This window comes from Phoca vitulina, unplaced genomic scaffold, assembly GCF_004348235.1.
Source record: "Phoca vitulina isolate PV1807 unplaced genomic scaffold, GSC_HSeal_1.0 scaffold50, whole genome shotgun sequence".
In the NCBI taxonomy this organism is placed as follows: Eukaryota; Metazoa; Chordata; class Mammalia; order Carnivora; family Phocidae; genus Phoca; species Phoca vitulina.
The window spans coordinates 8131644-8157080 of record NW_022589753.1 but is presented as its reverse complement, the minus strand read 5'-3'; the positions used below and the strand labels follow the sequence as shown (position 1 = coordinate 8157080).

Here is a 25437-nt window from a genome sequence, read left to right as displayed (position 1 = left end):
ACTTATTTCACTTAGCATTATGTCTTTAAAGTCCATTCACGTTTTTGCAAATGGCAAGATTTTCTTCTTTTTTTCTGGCCAAGTAGTATTCCCACCAACACCTGTTATTTCTTGTTGGGTTTTGTTTTTTTTTTTTATAGTAGTCATTCTGACAGGTGTGAGGTGATATCTTAGTGTGGTTTTTATTTGAATTTCCCTAATAATTAGTGATGTTGAACATCTTTTCATGTACCTGTTGGCCATCTGTGTGTCTTCCTTGGAAAATGTCTATTTAGATTCTCTGTCCATTTTTAAATCAGATTTTTTTTTTTGCTATTGAGTTCTTTATACATTTTGGATATTAATCCCTTATTGAATAAATGATTTACAAATATTTTCTTCTATTCAGTGGGTTGCTTTTTCATTGTGTTGATGACTTCCTTTGTTGTGCAGAAGCTTTTTAGTTTGATGTAGTCCCTAGACAGACTTGTTAAAAAGTGCCAATATATTGCTTTAATAAAGGATAAATTCTTGTCATCCAGGTATCTAGACTAGCCCTCAATGCATTTAGAAATTACAGCAGATGCAAACTTTAGCTCTTGATATTAGCGAATGGGGAAAGTATTTTTGATAACTTAAAAGAATGAGGACTTCCTAGATGGAACATTCCATAAGAATGAAGGTCTGCCCCCCAAACTTGAGTGAGTGTATCACCCAGAGCTTCCATTTCCTTTACTAAAATGCTTATCTCCTCCTAAAATGATCTAAGCTAGACTACTCCTGTGGCTTTTGCTGAACCCATTAGAACAGAGTTACGTTCTTTATGCTTGGATTGGCAAGCCAGTGGGGGTACATCTGTAAGTGGTGGCCTTGGGCATCACATTCACAAGTGCCTGCCTCAGAACAAACTCAGATGAAAGCAGAGCCAAAAGATTCAGGGAACAAATGCCCAGTGATAGAATTTGAATGCCTGGATCCAGTTATGCCTGAAGATGAAATTTACCATTACATGGCCAACAGATTTTTTTTTTTTCCACTCATGCCAGCTTAAATTAAGTACATACTCAGTGGCTTGGAGAGAATTTCACGGAATTGGCCAGTACCATTTCACTTGTCAAGTAATAGCAAACAATCCTCTTCCTGGGAAGTTGTCTCTAAGCTCTTCAAGTCTGTCCAGGAAGAAGTTAGTATGGGAGGAAGGAAGGTAAAGAGAATGAAACAGGAGGAAGTAAGTTACAAGGAGCTGGATAGAGACGCCTCCAACCCTTTGTCTTCGCAGTAAAAGTGAAGGGAAAAAATCCACTCCAGGAAAGAAATTACCACTTTTGAGATCTCTGATAAACATTGGAAACAAAATATGTCCTAAAACATCGATTTAAGTGCACGTGCATGCACGCGCACACACACACACACATGCACACACTGACACACACATCCAATCTGTGAATGAATAGGAAGAAAACCCACTGGAGTTACAAGTTTTATACTCTTGCAAAGATGAATATTGTTTACATGCCTTCCTCACATTACTATGGAAAGAATTAAAAAGTTCCTTCAGGACGACGGGAACCAAGCTTTCAATTCCTATAAGCAATCTTGAGAGAAGCTCATCTTGAATCTGGTTTCAATAAAAAGTTTTCTCATAAAGCAGACAAACAGATGACATACCAAAGAGATTTTACTTTCCATGAAAAAAAAATGTGTAAGAGTTTAAGGGAGATAAAAAGGAATCAAGTAAGAATGCAGATGACAGCCCTCAAATATCTAGAAGAGTTGAACATTTTGATCTTCTTAGTGCAGAAAATATATTTTGTATTATGCGCTTTTTAAAAGAAAGTCATTGTAGGCAGACATGGGATTGAGAACTTATTTCCAGTGGCATTTTGGTGTCATTGTTAAGACTTCGATTCTGGAGCCGAGGACCTCGGTTTGACTCTCAAATGTGAAATACAGATGGTCCTCGGCTTTCAGTGCTGGGACTTGTGTTTTTCGGCTTTACAATGTGCAAAACTGATACTCATTCAGCAGAAACTGTACTTGGAGTTGAATTTGGATCTTTTCCTGGGTTAGCGGTATGCAGGGCGACCCCCTCTGGTGATGCTGGGTAGTGGCAGGTCCCAGTCAACCAGGTGATCATGAACCTGTACGCTGACAACCCTTACGGCCAGCCTGTCTTTCCCTTTCAGTGCAATATTCAGTACATTTCATATACATGCCATACTCAACACTTTATTACCAAATAGGCTTTGTGTTAGATGATGTTACCCAACTGTAGGCTAATGGAAGTGCTCTGACCATGTTTAAGGTAGGCTAGACTAAAGTTATGATGCTTGGTAGGTTAGGTATAGTAAATACATTTTCTTTTTTTCTTTTTTTAAAGATTTTATTTATTTATTTGAGAGAGAGAGAGAGGAGAGAGAGAGCATGAGCCAGGGGGAGGGGCAGAGGGAGAGGGAGAAGCAGACTTCCTGCTGAGCAGGGACACTGACATGGGACTCAACCCCAGGACCCTGCGATCATGACCTGAGCCAAAGGCAGATGCTTAACCGACTGAGCCACCCAGGCGCCTATAAATACATTTTCAACATACAATGGATTTATCAGGAGGTAGCCCTATCCTAAGTCAAGGAAGGTCTATCTGGGATCTGGCTAAATTACTTTATATTGCTATGCCTCAATTTTCTTATAAAATGGGCAAGAAAATAACAATGCCTTCTTCAAAGGGTCATTAAGAGGATTAATTGAAATCTTCCTACAAGGTGCTTACTGCTTACAGGTATGTGGTGTGTCCTTGAGAAAAATTAGGTTTTTTTGTTCTATTAATATATTATTACTACAATTACTATTTTATATTTCCAAACATAAGTCATAAGGAAAAAATATTCTAATGGTTTAACCTACAAATTTGAGTGCTCTGGAAAGACTTCTAAAAATAGTAATAATATGAATTAATTTATCTTCAAAAATCTAAGAATCTGGGCCAGAGAAGATTCAGGAATGCTTCCCACTCTCTACGTATCAAGTATTCGTATTCTCAGTCAAAACAAGCTGCTTCCTCAGAGTTCTATTGCATATTTTAAACACACACACACAAAGTCTCTATTACAATATTCAGAACTTCTGAGGAAGGATTATGTTTTGGTTGTTTGTTTTTTTTTCCATGTGGCAAAGTTCAAATTTTCACTTACTACAACTGTTCATTCATTGAATGTTTCCCATGTACCAGGCATTATGGCAAATGCTGTCTGTAACAAGAAGCATTTTATTTATGCATTAGAGCAAATGTATACGTTAGGTACTATCAACACTCCCATTTTACAGGTGGGAAAATTGAGGCTCTGAGAAGTAAAGTCACCTTTCAAACATCATCCTGCTGTCAAGCAGGATGCTCTTAAGTCAGGATTCAAACCCATGTTTGCCTGATTCCAAAGCTCAAACCCTTGACATTTTGTAGTAGAAGCAAGAACAGAAGAGAGGGAGAGGACAAAGCAAAGTTTGGTTAATGGAATTAGTGGATTTTCAAGAAAACACTATGCACAAGAGAAAAAAAAACCAACAACTGTGTTTTCTCACCTTTGGGAGACATTGGTGTGTGACTTTGTTTTGTTTTAAATAAAAATTAGATCATGTCATTCATCTACATAAAACTATCCAAAGAGGGCTTCACCCTAATTAAAATCAAGCCCGAACTCTACCATGGCCAACACCTGTTAGAACCTCAGTTCAGCCCGTGTTCCTCTTCTTAACACACCGACCTCGCTCTAGCTGTTCTTTCCGCCTGGGAATGTTTCCCCTCTGATCTTTCCATGGCTACCTGGTTATCATTCAGGCCTCAGGTCAGGTGTCTCCTGACTACCCTTTCTAAAGTCACCCTTCCACTCGCCCCATTTCCTCTTTGGGCTCTGCAGCGCCTTCCTTGGTCTCTGAAATGATCTCATTAATTCATTTTGCTTCTTCTCCACGAGAAAGTAAGCCCAAGTAGACAGAGACCTGGTCTGTGTTGATTACAGCTGTGTCCCCGGTGCCTCCAACAGAGCTTGGCACATAACAGAATTAAGTCAGGGAAACGTAAGGCAGGAGCACAGAGCGCAGGGCGTAGCAAGTACCCACGGAGCTTGACTGTAACAATGGCAAGAGTAGCAACTCTTGTAATAACCGGTGGTGGTGGAGGTGGCGTTCTTTCTTCTAAGAATCCATTACCCAAATCCTCCTAGTTCTTAGGGTTAAAGAGGGAAGCAGAAGCCATCACCATAATTTCATTTACAAACCAAGTGTCCACTTACGAAAGTTATTTCCCACTCAGACATCCCTTCCTGTGCAACACCGTCCTGTGTGTCAATACCCTGCTCCGTCCGGAGAAAGGACGCTAGGGTGGAAATGTAATGCACACGATTTGCCAAGGGAAACTGCAAACCTTGCAGAAGACACAGGAGTTTGCTGAGTCATGAAAAGTATTGCTCAGATCACACACGTGGCTCCTGTCGGGTGAGAATCTGGCAGAGTTCAAAGAGCTCATGGAAGAAGACAGGAAGGTAGAAGGGAAACTAGGTGATGACCCACTAAGCTCTTCAAAAGAGAATTATATTTGAATATCAAAGGATTATGGTAGGCACTTGGGAAAACTGACGAAGACCTCAAAAAGTTTTACAAAAAAGACGCTTCTGAGGTCTTGCAGCAGGAGTCAAGTGACACATCAAACAACTGTGGCTTTCTGTGTTGTGCAAATGCATTTGTTGTTTTATAGGTCTTGAAATAAGGATTCATGTGGCAGATACTTATAGCTTGGAGGAAGATGTTACATTTGGAAATTTCGCGGAATGATCAGATTTCATGCTTTTCATTTCAATATGAAAAAGCCACGATGTCTTGGCCAAGAAATTCCAGCATAAATAAAAGAAAGGAATGAGCCGGGGGGCATCTTAGAGCTGAAGGTTCTTGACTATCAGCTTGATAGAACATGTCTGAGCATCTAGTGATGGAAATGCTGGGTTTTAATGTTGGGTTCCAACATTATGTGGGCAAAAGGTAATTGTTCACCCTGTGCTCTCTCAAAAGTGAGCAGTGATTTGCCCATCACTGTGGGGTGAGATTATACTAGTGAAGCTCACCATTTCCACTCTCCTTTCTGCTCACAGATTTCTTATCATTCGTGTGCTGCAAAAGTCTGGAACGTACAAAGATAATTCAAATGCTAAACCACCATCGCTCCAATGGGAGCCAGTATTGTCACTCAAAGACACATTCAGGGGCGACTGGGTGGCTCAGTCCATTAAGCATCTGTCTTCGGCTCAGGTCATGATCTCAGGGTCCTGGGGTCGAGCCCCCACATCGGGCTCCCTGCTCCACGGGGAACCTGCTTCTCCTTCTCCCTCTGCCTGCCACTCCTCCTGCTTGTGCTCTCTCTCTCTCTCTCTTTCTCTGTCAAATAAATAAATAAAATCTTTAAAAAAAAAAAAGACACATTCAATGTTTGATTTTGTTTTTTGTTTTTTTTTTTCTCTATTTGATTTTAATACACATTTAACATGTGTTTCCTACCCAAAACAATTGATCTCTTAACTCTTTTCGTTTTCTGTACGGACCTTCTGCCCTCATGGCAATGTAACTAGCATCTACGACCCAGCATGCCTTGTCAAGCTTTGTCCACACTCATACAAATACATATAAGCATTCCAGATACATGTACACAGGGGTTGTGTTTGTTCTTCTTGGTTTTTACAAAAATTGGATCAGATTAGACCTAGTTTTTGATTGCTTTTATATATTGTTGTTACGGATGGAACGTTCATGACCCTACAAAATTCATAGGTGGAAATCCTAACCCCTATGCTGGTTGTATTAGGAGGTGGGGCCTTTGGGAGGAGATTAGGTCATGAGGGTGGAGCCGTCATGAATGGAATTCGTGCCCTTATAAAAGAGGCCCCAGAGAGCTCCCTTGCCCCTTCCACTGCTTGAGGACCCAGTGAAAAGGTGGCCATCTATGAACCAGGAAGAAGGTTTTACTAGAAAACAAATCTGCCCCAGTCTGTGGTATTTTTGTTAAAGTCACCTGAATGAACTGACAGTCACAGTTAGTCCTCTCCGTCAGTATGTCCAAAGCTATCTTATGTTTTTAGTAGGGTCCACGCCCTGCATGGAGCCCAGGGTGGGGCTTGAACTCATGACCCTGAGATCAAGACCTGAGCTGAGATCAAGAGTCAGATGCTTAACCAGCTGAGCCACCTAGGCGCCCCATCTTATTTTTTTTTAATAACTGCATAATATTCCTTAGTATGCATATACCAAAAGATATTTAAGCCATTGCCCTAATCAATGACCGTTCTGATAGCTTCCAAGTAATTGTTTCCATTTCTATTACAAACAATGCCGGGATAAACATCTGTGTTCAAAAATCCTAAACTAATGCTTTATTTCTATGGAGCCGACGCACAGATTGGAACTGCTGCATCTAAATCCATGTGCATTTAATTTTTGAAAAGAGGCACTACCAGATTTCTTTCCCAGAAAGGACTCCAGCGATGCACACTTCCAGCAGCAATGTGATAGAGCATCTTTCTCCCACCCCCAAGGGTGGCAGGGATCAATATACAACATAAAGCACATCTTAAATGGTAAAAACATACCAGGGAAGGTCACGTATTATTCTCTCAGTGCCCTCCAAGGATAAGAACACCAAGGATAGGCCTTGGACATGGAGGGTGGGGTAGGTAGAATTCATGCCCCGTAGAACACTGCTGAAGAGTGACAATTATTAGCTTGACTCTGGGGCTTGGGAGTAGCCAGACAGAAAGCACTAGGAGACAAGAGGCTCAGGGGAGAAGGACGGGGAAAAGTAGCCAAATCAAGAAGACATTATATTCTCCAGAGTCGACAGATGAATGATCAGTGAGCACACAAGAAGATGCTCAACGCCATCGGTCATTAGGAAAAGGCAACCAAAACCACCACACGGTACCACTTTATACCCACTAGGATGGCCATGATCAGAACGACGGACCATCACCAGTGTTGGCGAGGATGAAGAGCTATCAGAACCCTCATATGTTGCGGGCGGGAAGGTAAAATGGCGCAGTTGCTCTGGAGAGCAGGTTAGTAGCTCCTCTGGAAGTTAAACACAGAGTTCCTGTATGACCCAGTAATTCCACTCCTAGGTACACAGCCAAGAGAAGGAAAACATATGTCCACACGAGAACGTGTACACAGATGTTCACAACAGCATTATCCACAATAGTTGAAGAAGTGGAAGCCACCCAAATGTCAATCCGTCAGCTGATGAATGGACGCACAAGACGTGGCCCATCCAGACATCAGAGTAGTATTCAGCCATGGAAAATAATGAAGCATTGCGACTCACTATGACACGGGTGAACTTGAAAACATGACGCTAAGTGAGAGGATCCGGGTATAAAATACCACGTATCACATGATTCTAATTACATGAAATATCCAGAAGAGGCACATCCATAGAGACAGAAAGCAGATTAGTGGTTGCCAGGGGCTGGGGGGAGCGGCTATAGGGAATGACTGCACATGGGCACGGAGTCTTTGGTTGGAGTGATGAAAACGTTCTGGAATTAGATAGTGGGGATGGTTTGTGCTACCTTGTAAATATACTCAAAAGCATTGAACTGCATACTTTAAAAGGATGAATTTTGTGGTATGTGAATTATAACTCACTTTGGAAAAGGAAGACATTGTATAAACAAACATCAAATGGGGGCAGTGGGGTGGGGAAAGGAACACCAAATGTGAGCACACAGTTAAAAGGAAAGACACACAGCTGACTTTTAAGCATATGAAAGGATCCTCAATCTCATGAATAGTTAAATATGAGCAAAATTAGGAGACTTAGCTTTCCACCTATCAAACTGGTGAAAAAGGAGATATTTAGTAACCCAACAGGGAGGGAAGAGGAGAAAGCACAGCCCCGTCTATCGATGGTGGCAGTGTATTTTGGCAATCTCTTTGGAGGGTAATTTAGTAATATATACCAAAATTTAAAAATTCACAAGCCCTGTGAACTCTAATTTCTACTCGTGGAATATTACCCTACAAATATAATCGCATCGAGGCACAAAGACACAGAACAGATACACACAATTTGCTGGGCCACTGTCCCCATGACAAAAGGCTAGAAACAACCAAACCACTTATCAGTAGGGGCCTGGTTGTGAATCCCATACAGTGAAATCCTCCACACGCATGAACATTCTCCAAGACACCTAGTAAGGGAAAAAAGCCATGTCCAACTGTATGTACAGAATGGTCCCATTCGTTTTTAAAAAGTGGTGCTGAGAGGTAGAGCAACAGATTTTAAAATATGCTCAGTTGGAACACCTCTGGCCTTAAGAAACGGTAAAGAATGCTTGCCTCTAAGGAAGGAAATGGGAAGCGGAGAGACTCGGGGTGGGGATGTTTTTCTTGTCTTACCTTATTATGTATACTGTTGGGAATGTTTATATGGACACGTACTAAGGCCCACACCATCCCATGTCACTTAAACATGTACAAATAATGAAAGGATAGGGGGAAAGGAGAGGTCTAGAATGGGATTGAAGACTGACTGAAGGAACATTTGGCCTACTTCCACTTAGCCTGGGGCGGGCCCAGCAGCGAAAGTGGGGTCTGTAACTGATGAGCCTACAGCTATCTTGGAGGCTTCACCAGGCCAAGTGGGTCCTGCATCCTGGAGTGGCACGACTTCGGGGGCATCTCCATGTTCCAGAGTCTGACCCTCTGCTCAGCAAACTCAGAAACCTCAAATTTTAAGTCCCCTGGAGTTGATATACCCCTCAGAGGTCATTTTAAAAAGAGTTCACAAATGAAGCATAGAGGCGGCTTCAAAAGGGGACACAGCCGCTGGGGACCTCCTACCCACGCGGTCCCTCCCTGGTGACAACATATACCGGAGCACGTTATCAAGGGCAGGAGGCCTGGTGGGTCCAGAAGCCAAGCAAGCACACTTAGAATTAATTAGCTATAGGATTTAAATGTTTAGTCACTTCAGGCTGGAATCACCTAAGGGTGATGATGATGATTTTTTTTTTTTTTAAGTTATTTTTGGTGAGCGATGAAAAGTAGGGAGAACAACTTTACGTTATCAGAAGTTGCCAACTGTGAGATCTGCTGATAGGGCCAGCATGGCGTTCGTCCAGCACAATGTTTAGATTTTTTTTTTTTTGAATTGGGAAATGTCATCTGAAAATCCTCAAATGGGATTTTCACTGAAATCTCTTATTATCTGCTGGGGGATTTCTGCAGGGCAACCATGCCTGGAGCTGAGAATCAGCTCTACATCACAGCTTTTGTCCCTACAAATGGAGCCAGATTCTGCTTGTATTTCCCGTCTCTCGTTCTCAGAAACCTGTGGCCTTTGAGGTCTGCTCTGCACATAGCAGATCTCACCCACTAATCTGCTGCTTTAATTGTTAAACTTCCAGGAATGTTTAGGGCAGCTTACCATTTCTTTGGTCTCATAGACTGATTGATTGATTGATTGATTGATTTTTTGTGCAGTGACAAATGTTGGCAAATTCTTCCCAGTGTGGTAAAAGGATATGAAGAGAAGGTCTTTAGAAAAGTCCACTCTAGGATTAGAACTGTGGTGGAAGCATTTATGGTGTTTCACGATCTGGTTAAAATGCACCCTGGGGGAGAGAAATGAAATAATGTACAGCTGACCCATGACGATCCTGTTTCTCTTTTTGCTGTTTGTCATGCTTTCTCTGGGTCTCTTTCGGGCTCTCTTGGCCGACCCTTCAAGACAGGGACAAGTTAATATTGCTCATGCTCCTGAAACCATGTCGGATGTCTCTATGTTCAGAGCAGAATATGCTGTCCGGGCTTCTTCTCAGTCCAGAGAGGCAAAGAACAAGTTGTGTTTTACTCGACAGCAGCTGCATGGAAGTTAATGAAATCCAACTGTATGAACCCTGGAACAGAATGCTGTGTCCAGGGTGTCAGCCAGGGTAGGGACAAAAAAGTCTTGGAAGAATATAAAACAGAAATGCCAATGTTTTATTTTTGAAAAAAAAAAAAATGTGAATAAGGAATTTTCTATGTGAGTGCATTCCAAATGGTTTCCAACCATGGCTGAACATTAACAGCTTTCAAAATACTAATGCCCAGGGAAACTTGCAAAAAGATTTGTGCCTGGGCCCTACCCTCCAGAGCTTCTGATTTACTGATTCTAGGTGGGGCCTGGTAATGGGATTTAAAAAAAAATCCTCCCAGTGATTCCAATGTGGATTAAAAATCAGGCACCACTATTTTCAGGAATCGACATCATTGTGATGGCCATCCTTTATTGTTTCAGGCACCAAGTGAAGGGATTTGCAAGCATTATCTTATTTTCTCTTCGTAACACCATGAGGTGGAGAAGTGAAGTCTCTTGTTTAAGCTCACACAGCTGCAAAGAGGTAAAGCGAGGCTGCAGATGTGGTTTGTCCAAAAGCACTCTCTCCAGCCATACTTTGTACAGCCTCCCTCAGGAAGAAACTATCTAAAATGCAAAGGATAAAAAATGTGTGCAAGAGTGTTCACTGCAACATTGTTTGGAGTGGAGAGAAAGAAAAACAATAAAAAATGGATGCCCACTATCCGGGGTAATGGCTGAATAAATGATAGCATATCCATACCTTAAAACATTTTGTAGCTGTCGAAAAACAGTGAATTAAAGAGTGTACCTGTTGAATTAGAGGGATCTGTACATGTTTGTGTAGCCCAGGGACTTGTCCTGGGCTGGGCTGCCTGGACATGTGGGGCCTAGCTGGGCATTTCTCTCTTTCTTGCCGCCTGGCTTCTTGGTGGGACCAGCGTGGGCTCCCTCCCGGCAGGACAGTCTCAGAGCATTTGGACTGACCCTGTAGCTAGCTTACCCTAAAGCTGGTGCTGCCAGAGACAAAGGCCGAGGCTACGGGGCTTCTTAAGGCTTAGCCTTGGAATTCATGTGTCATCCCATTCACTCCGTATTATTGGTTATGTAGCCCAGCCCAGATTCAATGGGTGAAGACCACAATAGGGAAACGTGAAGTATTTTGGGGTGTGGGGTGTGCATATCTGGAGACTGTCTACCATAGTAGTGTAATAGGATAATTTGATCCAACAGAAATTCTCCCCTAGAGTTTTTGGTGAGAAAAAGCACTAAGGATTAGACTTCCCAGGGCATACTTGCAAGGGGGTGGAGGGGCAAGGAGCGTTGGGCCACCTGCGAGAGCCAGTCTTCCGAAGTCGCTGCTGTATACTGAGAGGCGAGGCCGTGCAATGCAGGGGAAGGAGAAAGGGGAGAGCCTGCATGGATGCGGCGTGGAGCACGGTTTCAAGTGCGGAGTTGAGCATAAGGAGCATACACAGCAAGGGGAAACGAGCTAGATGCCCCTAACGTCTTTTGACAGGCCTGCGTAAAGATGTGTGCTCCTTCTGGTTGCTCGGCGGTAATTCTTCGAGATCAACGCTGGCAAGCACTGCTGACGGCCCATCCGGCAGCCAATCCACTCCAGCCCCGTGTTCTCCGCTTGCAGCCCGGAGATGGGTGCCGTCCTAGCATGCCCTGCGGCTGGTGGGGCCACGTGACCGAGTTCTGGCCAATGAGATTAAGAGGATGCCTGCTTGCGCACAGGGCCTTCTGGGAAAGAGCTCCCGTTCTGTCCTGATAAAAAGGGGGCAGGAGGGCGGGAAATGGTGGCCCATCTTGGCCTTTCTCTTCCTGCTTTTGGATCGCCTCACGGGAGGATGTTTTCACATCTCGGGTGGCTCTGATTTTTGGCCTTGGGGCTCCCATTACACTTCGCCCAAGCGTCACTATTGGCAAATGTGTCTATTCTCAGATGTTATCACATGGGCAGGGACACTTGGCTGAAGTATGAATTTTCAGTCCCGTAAAATGATTCCACTTATTTTATTTTATTTTTTTAAAGCAAAATTTGGCAATTCTTCCTTTTGGGAACAATTGACTAGGAACAGAAAGGGAAGCTGTTACTATTTTAGAAACTCCGTATCCAGGTGAAACAGAGACAGTCTCCTGTTTCTGAAAAATGATGATACATAGTGCATTAGTCTCTGCCATCCAACAGCATTGAGGACTGAACAGATTTTTTTAGAGAGGGGACTAATGTAATAAATTTGATAGAAAGGAGTCGAAGAAGGAGAAAAATGGGGCATTCTTATTTCTCCAAAGATCAGTGAGGTTCTAGGCATAAATACACAGGTGGGAAAATCTCAGATCATCAGATGACATGACAGGGAAAGCCAGGGATAAAGGACACGCAGGACAACAGACTCTGCTTCTAGTTTTTCTTGTCTCCTGTATTTCAACCCATTTACTGTGTGCCAGCCACTGTTCTTATACCTCCCTACAAAGTTATTATTATTATTATTCCCATTTTACAGATGACTCTCTGAGAACACAAATTCCTTGCCAAGGTTCCACAGCTAGTGGGAGGCAGAGATGGGACCTAAGCCCAGGTGTCTTAGACAACAAGTGTGAGGGTGCTCACATTAGTTTTCTATTGCTGCTGTAACAAATCACCCCAATTTTGGTGCCTTACAATAACACAAATATATTATCTTACAGTTCTGAAGGTCAGAAGTTGAAAATGGGTCAGCTTCTGGAAACTCTAGGGGAGTATCTGCTCCCTTGCTCTTTACAGCTTTGAGAGGCCCCCTGCATTCCTTGGCTCATGGTCCTTTCCTTCCTGTCAAGGCCAACACTGCAGAATCTTCTAATCTATCTCTCTCTCTCTCTCTGTGTGACATCTGCTTCTATCCCTCTCATCTCCCCCTGCTTCCCCCTCGAAAGGCCCTTGAGAGTACATTGGGCCCACCCGGATATAAAAGTTATGCTAGAGATAATCCAGTGAATGTCAAATTGTATGACAGCCTTTATGAGCATCAACATTAAATCCAACCCAGCACAAGTAGCTTCCTCCATGTGTTTACCAGCTGCCAGGCACTATTCTAAGTATTTCACATGTATCAACTCATTTCAGCCTCATGGTGATCTTAGAAGCTTGGTTCTACCAGGAATATCGTTCCCATTTTACAATTGAAAGGACAGAGGCTCAGAAACTTGTCCAAGCTCACAGAGCAGAGCCACGACTCAAATCCCACATCCTGGCTTCTTACCCTTCCTTCCTACTGCCACCCCCGCTTCTTAATAAGCCCTCCCAGGAAATGTTCCTGCAGGGTGATTAATTGTTGAATCGTAGTGGGGAAAATATAGATAAAAAGAAGGAACACAGTCACGCAGAATCCCACTTATCCCTTTCTCTGGTGACTTTTCTCTATGCGCATATGTATATGTATACCCCACCAGAGATGAATACAGATGTGCATCAAAAGATTTGGTCAGAGAATTCTGTCAAAAGGATCAAAAAAGGCCCCCAGAATCCTACTTTTATACACCCTTAAAAACTGCATTGAAAATGATAACTTAGTTAATAACCTGGGGAAAACAGCAAGAGGGTGATAATAGGCTGCCTTCCTCATTAAATGGGATAATCACTCCAAAGCGAGTTGCACGGGGCTCAAGTTGTCAGTGAATGACAGGCAGAATTCTGACCTCAGAGGATTAATCTAAACTCTTTACAGATTCTCCAGTGGGCGCCGGGTAAGTTGAAAGCAAGGCTGCAGGGAACTAGAGCTAAATGCAATGAACCCATGACTCACCAAAATGCGATTCTCTTGTTTCCCTTGTCCTGTGTAGGTATTCACACAGCAATATGCTATTCCAGATTGTCGTCCTGTGTTTCTGTAACCTGTTTTCCTCCTTTTAGGAATTCCTTCCATATATAAATATATATATATAAATGTTGGGGAGGAAAAGAGGGAAAGATGTAGAAAAGGAGGGAGAGAGGGACCGAGGAAGGGAGAAAGGTGGGATGCTTTCTCAATTCCCAACACTATGTTCTTCTGTTCATCCTACACATTCCTTGCCCTTGCGTCCTATACTACAAATAGGGGAATAATCGTATAATTATGATAGAGAAAGTAATTTCTATAGGGCATATTATATTCTCAATGCCTCTCAATTTCTTGAGAACATCTACAGTTTGTAAATTATATAAATGGTATGATTCTCATTTCAAAGCCCATGCGTCTCAATGGCCAGCTTTTACCCCATTCTCATCAAAGGCTACTGCTATAAATACAATCCATTTTGTGTACATCAAAGTATAAGTTTGACCCACAGGGTTTAAAGGCAGGAAGAAACTTGGGGCCTTTTTCTCGTCCAGGGATTGCCTATCCTGGCGGTGAGTCAGAATCCTCTAGAAAGCTCCCAACCTTAGCTTATTGTAGATAGAGCCTATGGGAGGGGACCTGCCATCTAAGCTTTTAATAAACTCCTCAGGAATGATATTGTGATATAGAATAAGAAATACCTATTTGGTCTTCATCCCCATTCTGGGCACAGACCGCCTCTAAAACTTATCATATAAATGATAAGAGCCATGAAGACGTCTTTTGTTATTCATAACAAGCCAGCGCCTTTTAACTACCTCTGGGTTTATGTTAATGAGTGACTTTGGAAAGCCCCTAAGGATGGGGGCCCTGGTTGCCAGGGGAACCAGCCTTGTGATTAGAGGGTTGGAACTTTCCACCCCATCCCCCATCTCTGGGGAGGAGAGAGTGGCTGGATATTGAGTTCCATCACCAATGGCCAATGACTTAATCAATCATGCCTGTGTAATAGAGCATGCACAAAAATCCCTACAGTACAGGGTTCCGAGAGCTGGACTGCGAGTACGTGGGGGTGCGGGGAGGGTGGTGTGCTCAACCAGGGCACGGAAGCTCTGTCACCCCCAGGCCCTCCTACCTTGCCCTATGCCTCCCTTCCATCTGGCTGTTGCTGAGTTTATCCTTTTATAATAAACTGGCCATCTAGTAAGTCGACTGTTCTCCTGAGGTCTGTGAGCCATTCTAGCAAATGACTGAACCTGAGGTGGGGCTCATGGGAATCTCTGATTTGTGCGGGTCACCTGACCACCCACCGCTTGTGACTGTCAACTGAAAGTGGGAGGCAGTCTTGAGGGACTGAGGCTTCAGCCTGTGGGCGCTGACGTTAACTTTAGGTCAACAGAGTCAGAACTGCATTGAGACGGAGGACACCCAGAAGCGTCACAGAATTGCTTGGTATGGAAACCCCACACATTTCGTGTCAGATGTGGGGTGACTAGTGGAATATAAAGAAAGGAGTTTTCCCCTAACACTAGGAGATTCTAAAACCTCTAGAACCACTAATAGGACTCATTTCCTCATTGCTCAGAAGAAGAAACTGAAGCCCAGAAACTTACAGGCAAATGACAGGAACCATAATCATAAAATAATAATGACAGCTAATACATAGAGCACTTACTATGTGGCAGGTGCTGAAATAGGTGCCTTATTAAATCCGATACTTATGTTGTAGGTACTATTGTTATCCCACTTTACAGACAAGGAGACTGAGGTTCAGAGAGCTTAAGTAACTTGCTTAAAGTCACACAGCTGGTAGGTGGCATTACCCTTAACTATTTCTTCTTCTTATGTGAGTTTATATATATACTCTGCAAAGTAGAACCCGGCCACTTTTGATACACTGAATGTATAGTGTTCTACTGCAGGACAAATAAAATAGGTGAGTATATCGTCCCATTTTAAAACTGGCCTTGTGTAGGGAATATTCTGTTGCCTTGTCTACTTAACCGGTTTCTGTGGAGTTCCTAAGTGCCAGGTAATATGTAAATGCTTCATGGACAGTCTCCTTTAATCCTCTTGGGAACTGTGTGATGTAGGTGTTCTTATCCCCAGAGGACAGCTGAGAAAGCTGAGGTTTCGAAAGTGAAATGGCTTGTCCAGATCACACAGCTAGTCCACTGCAGAACAGGGACTTTTTTTTTTTTTTTAAGATTTCATTTACTTATTTGACAGAGAAAGAGAGCATGAGCACAAGCAGGGGGAGTGGCAGGCAGAGGGAGAGGGAGAAGCAGACACCCCGCTGAGCAGGGAGCCTGACATGGGGCTCGATCTCAGACCCTGGGATCATGACCGGAGCCGAAGGCAGATGGTTCACCGACTGAGCCACCCAGGCGCCCCGCAGAGCAGGGACTTTAACCTTGGTCTGTCCAACTCCAAATGCCAACCTCTTAGTGTTTTCACTCTTTTGCTTTTGTCTTATCTGCTGGAGATCCTTGGCCTCTCGCAGCGGTTACGCATACTCAGAAGGGATGGATGCTGCTCAGAGTTGAACTGTACCCACCGGTGCCTGTGACTTCATTTGGAAACAGGGTCTTTGCCAATGACCACATTAAGATGAGGTCAGTTAGGGTGGACACCAATCCAATGTGACCGTGTCCTTAGAGAAGGGGACATGTGGACATGCAGATGGACGTGCATAGAGAGGACAACATCTGGAAGCCACGGAATGCCCTGAGGCTCCTAGGAGCTAGGACAGAGGCAGAGAACAGAGTCCCGCTCGCGGTGCTCGAAGGCGCCAATGTTGCCGATGTGGTCAGGCCGGGGTACGGAGGATTGTCCATGGTGATGAGGACTGTCCCCTAGCCAGGACTACCCATCACCATCCCTGGGTTCCTCTTCTCTCCTACTTCCCCACTTCCCCACTGGCTCATGGTCTCTACCTTCATTTTTGTGTCTGTGGTTTTACTTTTTAATATAACTGAATACAGTCAAAAGAAAAGACTTGGGGCCTCCAGCACTGTGAGACAACACGTTTCAGTTGTGTAAGCCACCCCGTTTGTAACACTGTCTCGGCAGCCCCAGGACACTAACACTGATGTTTTCAAAGCGAGCCTGTGACTTCAAGCCTTGCATTTTCTTTTCACCATGTACGGGATCCGCAGACCCTTCCCCACCCCCCGAGGAGCAGCCCACCTCCCCCGTGTGGCACTGACCTTCATCATAGAATGGAACGTCGCGGGTCGATATGATCACCGGCACCCCGTTTTGACCGCAGTCACTCTCAGATGCCACCTGCAACAGAACATGTGGCATTTGTAGTCAGGTGTTTGGGGAAAATCAGAACTTAGGGAAGAACCTCAAGGCCACAAGGTGCACCACCGAATTAAACTTAATTTAAGTTTCCTAAGGTAGTAGTGCCCCAACTCGGCTGCCCTGAGAATGCGGGTGCCTGCCCTCACTCCCACGCAGATTCTGGTTTAATTGGTCTAGGATGCCACGCTGGCCAGCTGATCCCAATGTGTAGCCGAGGCTGCGAGCTACTGACCTGAATCTGGGTTCCCTATCCTCAGCACCACTGACATTTGGGGCCAGATCATCCCCTGTTGTGAGGGCTGTCCTGTGCACTGTTTAGCAGCATCTCTGGACTCTAGCCACTAGATCAGTAGCCCTGAGCTGTGACGATCAAAAATGTCTCCAGACACTACCACGTGTCCCCTGGGGGCTGGGGGTGGCGGGCGGGGGGCAGGCCAAATCACCCACAGCTGAGAACCACCTGGCGGTAGGTACCAAACTGGCTGCATACGATGCACCTTGGAGGTCCTTAAAGACACAGCTTTCAGACGCCCAGCCTTGTAATTTTGGATTCAGTAAGTCTTAGCTGGGGCCTTAGAGCTGCATCTTTTTTTTTTTTAAGATTTTAATTTATTTATTTGTCAGAAAGAGAGAAGGAGAGAGGCAAGCAGAGGGAGAAGCAGGCTCCCTGTTGAGCAAAGAGCCTGATGTGGGGCTCGATCCCAAGACCCTGAGATCATGACCTGAGCCGAAGGCAGACGCCCAACACGCTGAACCACCCAGGTGTCCCTAGAGCCTGCATTTTTTTTTTTTAATATTTTATTTATTTGACAGAGAGAGAGACAGTGAGAGAGGGAACCCAAGCAGGGGGAGTGGGAGAGGGAGAAGCAGGCTCCCCGCTGAGCAGGGAGCCAGATGCGGGGCTTGATCCCAGGACTCTGGGATCGTGACCTGAGCCGAAGGCAGATGCTCAACGGCTGAGCCACCCAGGCGCCCCTAGGGCCTGCATCTTTAACAAGCTCCTGGATGGATGCTGGAGGTTTGAGTACAGCTGAAGAATCCCTGGGATAACAGCACATCATCAGTAATGTCTGTGTGATGAGCACTGAAAAGGCTATTTCCTCTGCTGTCGTCCCCAAGTCTAGCTACCAGTAGCTAATGACCCAGTAGCTAATGATCTTGCTCAACTAGTAGTTAGGTGACCCTAACTACATTACCTTGTTAGCGTCTGTCTCCGACTCATTCTCTTGGTCTCCAACTCTTCGTGGGACGCTCACTTGGTTACCCATGGATCCTGCAATAGAGAAAAAAAGAGAAAGAGAAAAATTAAAACCCAAGACAAACAAAAGCCTTATTCCCGCCTATGAAGTTAGGTGCAGAGAACTGACAAGTTACTGTGGATGTATTACCACAAGCCCAAGTTAGGTCAATTGCTTATACTTATTTTGGGGGATGAGAAAAGATTCAGGACTCATATATTCAGTAGAATTTAAGTCAAATGCAACCCCAGTTTTCAACTGCTGGGAGGAAATAGCTATCATCGTGAAAAGTATATTCAGTATAGATACCATTTTTTTCCCCTTTTAACCAAACACAGCTATGGAATCAAGGAGATTTTAGAATGAGGATAATTAAAATAATACTTATAATTTTTAGTATTCTCTGATCGTCAAACTGAATTAGATCCCTTGTTAAAAGCCCTCATAGCACTGGTTTTTTTGTTTGTTTTTGATTTTCATAGCACTCAGTGCTACTTGTAATTATATATTTATTTGGCTGTGTTTTCATTCAGTCATTGATTCAACAAATACGTACCGGGTACCAACTCTGTAGCTTATGCCGTGCCAGGCACGAGGCTTATGGCTGTGCATTCAACAGACTAGGCCCCCTGACTTCACAGAGCTAAAGTCTGGTGGGCAGATAATAAACAAGACAATAAATCCATCAGACAGGCCAATTCTGATAGTTCAAGGCAGCATGGTACCATTATTAGGAGCACAGAGCCCGAGCAAGACAACCTGGCCTTGAACCCTCTCTCTGCTTCTCCTTGCTGTGTGTCCTTGTGTGAGTTAATTAGGCTCTCTGTGCCTCACAGGCCTGCTATAAGGAGTCAATGATTGATGCTTGTAAAATGGTAAAAACAATGGGGGGCTTGGTATAAGTAATATCTAAGTGCTTGTTAAACCCAATGGTTTAGGCAATGAACAAAAGTAAATTGGTAATATAACAAGGGCCAGGCTGGGGCGCAGGAGGCAGAAGTTCTGGAATGAAGTAACAATGGATCCAGACTGGGAGGGCAAAACAGAATATTTAGCTTCTGTGTCCCTTCCCCAATACACTGTAAGCATCATGAGGCCAGGTCTGTCTGTCTCTACCTGCTCTTGTATCTTCTATTCTCACCGCGGTGTTTGCATTTATCAGGTGCTAATTATTAGTTATTGGTGGGAAGGAGGGACTTAATCATTGATAATTACACCTCCCCTCACCTGCACTGAGGTAGGCATGTGCCCACATCGTTACTAAGCCTCTCGAGAGCCTTGCTTTAATAACAATGATAAAAGTCAACAATTATTTAGCATGTTCTCAGTTCCCAGCACTGGTTCCCAAGCATGCTCCCCGTGTCGGTTTATTGAACCCCACAGCACCCCTGTAAAATGGGTGTTGTCATCATCTCATTCTAGATATGAGGAAGTTGAGGCTGAATTACTTTCCAAAGGTCACCCAGGTAATGATGGCAGAGGCAAGATTCAAACAGGCTGCCTAGGCTCCTAACCACTGGAATGTTCTGCATATTATTACCTCCCCTTCGAAAGGAGGGAATCAGGTCCCCAAAACTCACCCAGGAGAGACATCCAGGAAGTGCAGAGTGAGAGTCTGACCCAGAGTATGCCTGGTCTCAGAAGTAGGGCTCTTTCAGACATTCCAGAGCCCTGCTGCCTTGAGACCTAGAAGTTTCTTTTTCACACACACAAATAATGTATGTTTGAGGAGCCTCGGGCTCATCAACTCTGGTAGCTTTCAGAATAAAAGCCAGGACTTCTGATTTCTGGTTAAAGCAGCCCATGCGTCTCCAAGGTCCCCCGGGCTTCTGGCCCACGGTATAAAGTTTCATGCCCTGGTAATAGACACACTGACTCATCAGAAATTTCAGAGGCCAGAAAAGGGTCATAGATCTTACCCCTTGCTCTCTCGGGGAAATTTGATCAATAACAGGATCTGGGGATTTTATGTGTTTTCTAATCATACGAGGGAATAAAGCTGAGCACTTGCTAACACATACAGGACACTAGTTATTTTGCAAGACTTCCTATTTATAAAATCCATGACATGCATACTTACAATAGACCATCACTTCCATCTATAAATGGGCATCATGAATATAATATTGAATCTTCAAGACTGGGACGGGCAAACAACAGCTGTGGGCCAAATCCAGCCTACTGCCTATTTCGGTGTGGCCGGTGAGCTAAGAACAGGCTTTACATTTATAAATGGTTGGAAAAAAAATCAGAAGAAGAATCATAGATTGTGACACAGGAAGACTCTATGCACTCCAAATTTTGGTATCTATAAGTAAAATTCTATGGGGTGATAGCCACGCCCATTCATTCACGTCTTGTCAACATGGGGCTGTTTTCATGTTACAAACGCAGAGTTGCAGAATTGCAACAGAGACTAGATGGTCTAAAAAGTCTGGCCTTTTCCAGAATGGTTTATCAACCGCTGCTGGAGATCACCCTGAGTGATATATACCTAGCTTGCGAATAAGAGGATTGAGGGAGCTGAGAGACAAAGTGTTGGCGGTAGTTAGAATGACCAGGATTTGAACCCGCTGTGTACAAAAATAAAGATGACAACTCTAACAACCACAGTGATGACAAAATAGTGACAACAACAACCAAACTGGCGAGTGATTACCATGTGTTGAGAAAGTATTCGAAGGGCTTTACTTAGAGTAAGCTCATTGACTCATAGCATAATCAGCAAGGCCTGGGTACCATTATTTCAATTTTACAGACAAGGAAACTGAGGTTAGTAGGCGCAATACCTTGACCAAGGCCACTCACAAGGATAGACCCGCAGAAGATTATGTCACCACCTGAGCCCAGCTTTTTACAAAATTAAAAAATGAGTCAACCATGGGTTTGCAAACTTTTCAAGCTCTTCTTATTCAGTTCGGATTCAGTCCAATTTGGGGGGCTACTTTCAAAAAATGTTTGAGGTCATGAAAAATCTTTGGGCTGCAAGAAGTGTGATGTGAGCAGGCAGGAGAACTCTTCATCCCACAGAGCTGGGGCTCCTCCGTTTTCCTGATAACTGCGGATTTGAAGTAGCCTCTTGGCAAATTCAGGGCCAAGTGGACGGAAAGAAGGACACCGCATTCGCCCGTCTTTTGCAGGGATAACCTGGATTCAGAGAATATTGCTTCCCACCAGCAGTTAGAACACAGGTGTTGTGAAATGGTTCCTGCTCTTCCTTCAGATTTTGTATCAAGAGCAGGATTTACATGGGACAAAAACAAAAGGTTCCTGCCACCTATTGGCCATTGTCAGTATCTGCAGAAATGAATACAGTCAGCCTCCAGGGCGAGGTCAGACTGTTTGGGGAGGTCAAGGGGAACAATTTCACATTTAGCAATTACAGCTTCTGTTAAAAGTTGGCTCAAGCATGGAAAGTCCTCCCCTGCCCTAAAGATAGTACAGCTAATAAAACAATCATGATAATCACACCTGATGTGTAGGGAGAGTGAGCCATGTGCCAGCCCAGTGCTGAACGATCTAGGTAGAGAGCCACGTAGCACGTAGGGTAAGGATGAGAATGATCCAGGGCAAGTTACCAAGCCTCAATGGGCCTCGGTTTCCTCTTCTGTAAAATGGGGATAACAAGGGCGCCTGGGTGGCTCAGTCAGTCAAGCGTCTGCCTTAAGCTCAGGTCATGATCCCAGAGTCCTGGGATGGAGCCCTGCATCCCACTGGGCTCCCTGCTTAGCAGGGGTCTGCTTCTCCCTCTCCCTCTACCCCTCCTTCCCTCTTATGTTCTCTCTCTCTCTCAAATAAATAAATAAAATCTTTTTAAAAAATTTTAAGAATGTGGATGACAATAGCACCCACCTTAGGTGGTTGTTGCAAGAATTAAATGAGTTACTATATGCAAGGTGCAGGGAAGAGAGCCGGGCACAAGGTGGGCACCATACAAGTGGTAGCCATGATTAGGGTTGTCATCTTTATTCTCATGCAGATTTGCAGGCAGTTTCCCCCAAAGCTCCCTGATAGTGAGAATCAGCTGAGGAACACGGCATCACCTCTGATTCCCAACATTCTCTCACCAAAAAGTTGGGCTGGAGCCCTGGATCTGTATTTTTAGTAAATGCACAGGGGAGTCTCATAATCAGGCACATATGGAGAATACCATGATGGTGAGCATCAGTCCGGGCCGTCCTGGGAAAGAAGGCGTTCGGAGGTGCAGGACTTTCATGCTAAAACTAGGAAAGTCCTCCCCCCACCCCCCACCCCCCACCCCCGCCCCGCCCAGGGCAAACTAGGATGAGCTGATCTCTCTAAAACCCAGCTCAAAGACTCTGGGAGGCAAGGCCTCTTTACTCCCACTTAACGGATGGCAAAACTGAGGCTCAAGATGGTTCAGACAATAATTCCTGCCTGTGATGGGGTTTTCTCCGGTGTCCAACAAATGAGAAAAAATAATCAGACAAGGAGTTTTTCCATCAAGAAAGCTATATTCATTTGAAAGAGCCAGTTTTTATTTTGAAAACAAACAAACAAAAAACCCCAAAAAAACCAAAGAAAAAAACAAAAACAAATTTGAAGGGGATGCCCTTTCTTTCATGAACCAATGGTGTTAGTTGTTTTGTTTTTAATGACCTATTCTGACATTAAACACCAGCCATGCCATATGGCGGGGCGTTTTGTTTTTGAAATTAGATTCATGTTTGAGGCCTTAGCATTTTGAGAACATGGGGTCAGTCTCTGTGAGGGGTCGTTCGGATAGAAAGGGTTTTTACTTCTCCACCTCCGGCTGCGTCCTTGAGGCCACAATCAGTGAATGCAGGAGAGATGGGGATGGGGGGTGGGGGATGGATTTAAATCCCTGTGCCCAGGCCCCAGCTGGACCGGAACCCTCAGATTTTCCAGGGTGGGGCCCGGGGCACCAGTATGTTTTCAAGATCTCCAGGTGACCTCTGTGACAGCTGGGCCGCTGTTTTGGATATTTTGGGGTGCACGAGCTTCTCCTGGGCCAGGGACCTCCCCCAGCTGCTGCCTACCCTGATACACAGAACATGGATTCTCAGAAGGAGGAAGGGCCTCTGCCTTTGGGCCCCATAATCATCATCTGCCCAGGCATCTGGAAACCTCCCCAACCTTGTCAGGGCCGTCTTTGTGGGTCCTCTGTGTTGTCAGCCTGCAAATGCCGGGGAGCCGGGGTCTCCAGCTGTCCTTCCCCGAGAATGGGTGTGCAGGGCCCGCTGGCTCCAGCCAGCCTCACCCTTCCAGGTGACTTGGAGACTGAGGAACACAGGCCCCCTGGGAGGAGGGAGAGGGCAGCCTGCGTGGGGAGCAATCTCTCTCTCCTGCTTGTCTGGGCGCTTCCACCTCACCCTGAGGAAAAGAACTCTGGCGTGAGCCAGGCCTCCATAAATCCCACAGTTGCGAAGCTTTGGGCAAGGCACTGGGCCCACTGAATGGATTTTTTTCTTGTGGCGAATGACAGTATTCCTAGTGATGGCAACGGTAACCAGGTTTGGAGAGTTTTCTACGGGCCGCGCACTCCTGATCTGCATGTGTGGACTCGCCCTGGTCCCTGCAACAGTCCTCTGGGTTAAACACTGTTCTTCCCTCAATTTTCTGCTGAGAAACTGAGGACAGAGAGGCTGTGGAGCTTACCCAGCGGCTCTTGCTCATCACAGTTTTGCAGGGAAGGTTCGATGAGGGACGTGTGTGCCCTGTGCGGAGCCAGCCCCCGACACGTGGGACAGAGAGAGGTACACACCCAAAGTCTGGGATGTTTGGCCCTAATTCTTGGACTGTGTATTTTATATTTTGGATCTTGTGATATTTCTTAGTGAGTTACATTATTCTATTAAAATGTTTTCTTGGGACGCCTGGGTGGCTCCGTGGATTAAGCGTCCGACTCTTGATTTTGGCTCAGGTCATGATGTCAGGGTTGTGAGTTCGAGTCCCATGTCGGGCTCTGTGCTGGGCGTGGAGTCTGCTTAAGATTCTCTCTCTCCCTCTCCCTCTGCTGCACTCACACTCACACTTGCTCTCACTCTCTCTCAAAGAAACAATATGTTCTCTTAGGAATACGCTTCTCTTTGTTTCTTATTCACAATAACTTGAAAGCAGTGTTTTCGGAACTGGGGACTATATTACCCTCCAGGAGACATTTCTGATGGTCCCAACTCAGGGTAAGGGGGCTGCTGCTGGTGCCCAGTGAGTGGAGACCAGAGACGCTGCTGAACATCATGCAGGGCACAGGACAGCCCCCAGCAGAGAATGATCTGGCCCCAAAGGTCACCAGAGTGGAGGTTGAGGGCTCCTGCTCTGGGGGCCGGACTTAGTAGCTTTCTTCTCACGCTTATGGCCCAGCGTCCCCTAGTGACCTACGTTTCTGAGGAGCTGGCTGGGGATCTAGTCCCTGGTGGTGAAACAGAGTAAACTCTGTCCTGGCTCACACCAGCTGTGGGCATTAGCTTCAGCTCCTGGTCTGTAAGGGTGAGGGGTGGAGAAAGGATCATGGAAGGCTCATCCTTGTTGCTCTCATGTGAAGATAAAAAGAGTGCAGTCCACGTCGTGTTTAGCCCAGTGGCTGGTGTACGGCAGTTAAGGACTAAAGATTAGCCATTATAATAAGGGCCAAATAAAATGTGCTGTACCTTCGTAATAATAATACCTAGTATTTCTACAGTGCCTGCTCCATGCTGGACCCTGCTCTGAGTGCTTTCTTATATGGACATATCACGTCCTCACAAGAACCCCACAAGGCACGTGTTTATATTATACCATTTTACAGATGCAGAACCTGCCCGCAGGGAGCCTACGTTCCTCTATGGACTGAACTGCTTCTCCCTCCAAATTCGCCTGGTGAAGCCCAACTGCCACTGTGTCCGGAGACAGGGTCTCTAAGGAAGTAATTAAGGTTAGAGGAGGTTAGCGGGGTGGGGCCCCGATCTCAGAGGATTAGCGTCTTTGGAAGAGGAGACACTGAGAGAGCTTGCTCATTCTCCACCATGTGAGGACACAGCAAGAGAGCCAGGAAGAGAGGTCCCACCAGAATCAGAGTCCGCCAGGACCTTCATCATGGGCTTCCAGCCTCCGGAACTGTGAGAAAATACATATTTGTTGTTTAAGTCACCCAGTCTATGGCATTTTTGTTATGGCAGCACGAGCTGACTAATACAGGTGATCTGCTGGTAAGTCAGTAACTCAGGCTTTAACCCTTGGCAGCCTGGTACTGCAGTCCAAACTCTTAACTTTC

At 45.0% G+C, this 25437-nt stretch overlaps 1 protein-coding gene across 11 annotated transcripts in view; it reads right to left on the bottom strand.

Moving 5' to 3' along the window:
- Positions 1 to 19821, bottom strand: part of BCAS1 (breast carcinoma amplified sequence 1) — a 91015-nt gene extending 71194 nt beyond the window's left edge. For all 11 annotated transcript variants that reach the window (XM_032387793.1, XM_032387790.1, XM_032387792.1 and 8 more), the window contains exons 1-3: positions 19784 to 19821; positions 18162 to 18238; positions 16866 to 16944 (exon numbers count right to left, since the gene is read on the bottom strand). In XM_032387793.1, coding sequence (XP_032243684.1) covers positions 16866 to 16944; positions 18162 to 18238; positions 19784 to 19796 — 169 coding nt within the window. In that variant the 5' untranslated portion in view covers positions 19797 to 19821. The remainder of the gene's footprint in view (positions 1 to 16865; positions 16945 to 18161; positions 18239 to 19783) is intronic.
- Between the last annotated feature and the right edge of the window lie 5616 nt (positions 19822 to 25437).